This window comes from Thalassophryne amazonica, chromosome 14, assembly GCF_902500255.1.
Source record: "Thalassophryne amazonica chromosome 14, fThaAma1.1, whole genome shotgun sequence".
NCBI classification, from domain to species: domain Eukaryota; kingdom Metazoa; phylum Chordata; class Actinopteri; order Batrachoidiformes; family Batrachoididae; genus Thalassophryne; species Thalassophryne amazonica.
The window spans coordinates 60,884,036-60,887,933 of NC_047116.1; the positions used below are offsets into that span (position 1 = coordinate 60,884,036).

Below are 3,898 nucleotides of genomic sequence, written 5' to 3' on the forward strand. Positions count from 1 at the left end.
ACAATAATAACTTTAGATGTTACATCCACTGAGCAGCAGATATTATGCAGTGCACACACATACAGCACTAGTTTTTATAAGATAGTATCCCATATTTGCTAGACAGTATCTTCTGCATACTACATAATATCTGGCACCCACTTGATACAATCAACATTTTTTCCAAGTCTCTATTGCACACAACAGATACTATCTACTAAATAGATGGTGTGTGTACTGCATAATATCTGCTGCTCACTGCATCCCAAAATGATTTTAGTTTTAAGTCTGCAACACACAATAGATAAGATCTGGTGTGCAACTACACATAACATCATGTGTGGAAAAGAGATTTGTGCCATTTCGCGTTTGTAAATATCCCAAACCAACAGTTTTTGCATCATAGCTGGAGAAAATAGCCATTCTAATGACGTCACGCTCCATTAGGAGACTGTTTTCAGAGTGATGGCCGCATCCCTCTGAAATTGGAGGGTTTAAAAGCTTTAATCCACACACAGAAGATTCGGGGAGGGTATGAAATGTTCTTGTTGTCTCATGTGCAGCCAAGCGTGCTTTTCAAGGTAAATATTCTTTTCCAAACATGAAATAGGGCTTTGCTGTTTGCCCAGAAGTAAAGGAGCGGAAAAGTGAGGAGGATCTGAACTGGTTTCCATGTCAAACACTTCAATTCACCATAGAAACTCAGATCTTAACGCGGAAACTTTATTAAACTGCGATGGTGGATTGATAAGGGCCGAATTTCTATCGGCCTCTTTTTATTGTGGCCACCCGGCGGGCTGACAGAGGTAAATTGCTCTTTTAATTAAAGCAATGCACCAGGGGAAATTGCTGTCTGAATATTGTCTCAGAGATGGGGCCAGTGACAGTTGCCTGGAAACTCCAATCTGTTCACGCGCATTTATTCCAGATCACAGTTATGAGATAAAGTTTAATAAAAATCTTTTCCTTCACCGCCAACGAAATGAAATCCAACCCTTTGTGAACAAGTGAACACAATGAGGCAGGACAGCGGAGGAAAGCTCATGTTCAACATGTATCTCCCAGGTTGGTCCCTTAAGAATTACATTAAATATCTTCTTTCTTTTTCTTTTTTTCTTTTTCCCCCCTTTGCTTTGAGGCGCATCCGTGTCCGTGCGCACGGGATGTCGGCACAGATCAGCCTCAAAGCCCCGCTGCTCTTTTGTCGGAAATCGGAAATCCTTTTTCCTGGACGCGTTTCCTGGCTTCTGGGAGAAGAGGCAGCAAAGACGGCGTCCTCCGCGCACTGTCCACACACTGGACCACAGCGCAATTACGACTCCAGTTATTTACACGCATATACAATTTTTATTTTGTAAAGCTTAAACTATTTTTTAATGCTTTGCGCGCCTACAGAAATAAGCTACTAACAGTTTATTGGCAAACAGGCTTAAAAATCAATGTGATGCTTGAATTTTAAAATTATTATTATTATTATTATTTGTTTCTGTGGTAAGGTTCGGTTAAGGACGATGCGGAGTTATTTGATTTGAGCTTATTTTGCACTTATTGATTAAAAAAAATATATATTCCCAAAAGTTAAATTATACCGTAGTTTTATATAAAGGCTCATTTAATTTCTTTTATTGTTTTTATACAGCAGTGATCGAATTTAATCGTGTCTGAATTTTATAGTAAACGTGTGCGCATGATGGATTTTGTCTTTTCTCCCAGATGTTGCGTTGGAATAATATTCATGCGGAAGAATTTCCTCGAAAATAATTATGATTTTTTTATTTTTATTTTTACTTCAGATCCAACAGAAAATCTGTTGAAAGAAAGCAAAGGAACATCTTGGGGTCCGATCAATACAGGAGTGCAAAAAGGTAAGTGAATGAAAAAGTCTGCAAGGACATATTATAAATAAAACAAATAAAAAATATCAGAAATATGCAAATACTCAAAAATATGTGAAAAGAGCCGTGAGATTTTAGAGCAGAATAAAGCAGTAAATCTTGTTGGCTTAATACAAAAAAAGCAAAAAAAAGCAAAGCAAAAAAAACAAAAAAACAAACAAACAAACAAAAAAACCAAACCAAAACAACAAAACAAACAAACAAACAAAAAACTAAATATATTTATGTGATTTAATTTAATTTATATTTGCTGTTTTTTCCGGAAAGACTAAAATCACAGAGGTTTCTAAACTTCATCAACACATCGCAAGTAACATTTCTTCATAATTACATCTTCACTGTGCAATCGATTTATCCGAAATGTTATCTTTAGGCTAAAATGCATGAGTGAATAAATAAATAAATAAATAAATAAATAAATAAATAAATAAATAAATAAATAAATAGTGCACAATATGCGACATCTGAATTTTACAATTTAAATAACATAACAACGGTTAATGAGTTATTTAAACACTTCAACTGCTCAATTAATTAATGTCAGATTTATTGAAACCCCAAAGTGTTTTTTTTAGGTGAACATGATGACATTTGATATCAAGAAAGGCATAATGTTGGCCTCATTCAATTTAGGGTTGTTTTGTGCACCATGTAAATGGAACGGATCCATTATTTACGCGGGTTAAATAAAAAAGGCCTGCTGCAGGACAAAGTAATCTGCACATTAGCTGCTCTGTGGAAAACCTATTTTCCATCAGACAATCATTCATGAACATCGACAGTGACCGTATGAAATGTGTGTTTTTGGGTACGCAGGCAGCGGACAGATCCAGCTGTGGCAGTTCCTCCTGGAGCTACTCGCCGACAGCGCCAACATGTCGTGCATCGCGTGGGAAGGAACCAACGGCGAGTTCAAGCTGATCGACCCGGACGAGGTGGCCCGACGCTGGGGGGAGCGTAAAAGCAAACCCAACATGAACTACGACAAGCTGAGCCGCGCGCTGCGCTATTACTACGACAAGAACATCATGACCAAAGTGCACGGCAAGCGTTACGCATACAAGTTCGATTTCCACGGCTTGGCGCAGGTGTGCCAGCCGTCCACCACGGAGCAGGCCATCTACAAGTTCCAGGGGAACTTCTCACCGATCCCCTTCTCCGGGATCTCCAAGTTGAACCTCGTGGCTCCCGGCGTGGGCCCTTCGAGTTTCTCGTACTGGCCTGGTTCGCCGTCGGCCGCCTTGTACCACAGCCACAACCTGCAGCCTCCAGGGCCCTTCGGCACCGTGTCTCCATCTCACATCAGCTGTGTCAACAACATCAACAGTCTGACTAACATCAGCAACCACTACAACTGACTCTGAGCGCATGTCTCAAAAGCCACAAACGGAAATAAACGGACAGTGTGCCAAATTACGCGTTGTTTTACGCACGACAGCTAAATCATTTTAACGCACACGAAACACAAAAGTTGGAATTTTTATTCAAGACAAGAAAATGTTAAATTAAATCAACAAAGGCTCCATGAAGGAGAACAATAGATAAATTATAAATAAACACACTTTGTTGAACTTGAAGGAAAATGTTTGTTTTCTATGATTTTATATTTAACTTAAACGTGCTACAATTTCTTAACAGTATATTCCATTTTTTGGCAACTTTAGTTCACATAATTGAGCCCCTAAAATCGGGAGGAAAGTTCAATTTTTATTCAAGGAAAAAATATCGAAGTATAAAACATTTTCCGTAGCATTAAATACAGTTTATAAATGAACTGTTTATTTTAATATTTAATTTAAATCCGAAAACAACACAAATGAGTGTCTTGAATTATCCCAGGTGAACCATAAACAGAACAGCAATTTCAAAATCTGACACTTTAAAATGAGATCCTGAGCCAAAATGTGTGGGCGTCTTTGGTGAAAGCACCAAATCTAAGACTTCTACCGCCATCTCGTGGAATTCTGGCTTACCCTCAGTGGTCACAGACAAAGCAATGCGTCACATACAATGTATGTGACGCA

At 38.6% G+C, this 3,898-nt stretch overlaps 1 protein-coding gene across 2 annotated transcripts; it reads left to right on the top strand.

Annotated features, from left to right (window-relative positions):
• The first annotated feature begins 507 nt into the window (after window positions 1–507).
• Window positions 508–3,348, top strand: fev (FEV transcription factor, ETS family member). Of its 2 annotated transcripts, XM_034187110.1 has the most exons (3): window positions 508–1,044; window positions 1,773–1,844; window positions 2,691–3,348. In XM_034187110.1, exons 1-3 carry the CDS (start codon window positions 996–998, stop codon window positions 3,230–3,232), a joined length of 663 nt encoding a protein of 220 aa, XP_034043001.1. In that variant the 5' UTR covers window positions 508–995; the 3' UTR covers window positions 3,233–3,348. The 2 variants fall into 2 exon arrangements, with proteins under 2 accessions (XP_034043001.1, XP_034043000.1); XM_034187109.1 differs by lacking the exon at window positions 508–1,044 and having other exon boundaries at window positions 1,447–1,844.
• Window positions 3,349–3,898: the final 550 nt, after the last annotated feature.

Coding starts and splice junctions, on each gene's coding strand:
- fev (XM_034187109.1), top strand. CDS start 1,667: ATGATGGATTTTGTCTTTTCTCCCAGATGTTGCGTTGGAATAATATTC. Junction 1,845..2,690: donor CAATACAGGAGTGCAAAAAG/GTAAGTGAATGA, acceptor TTGGGTACGCAG/GCAGCGGACAGATCCAGCTG.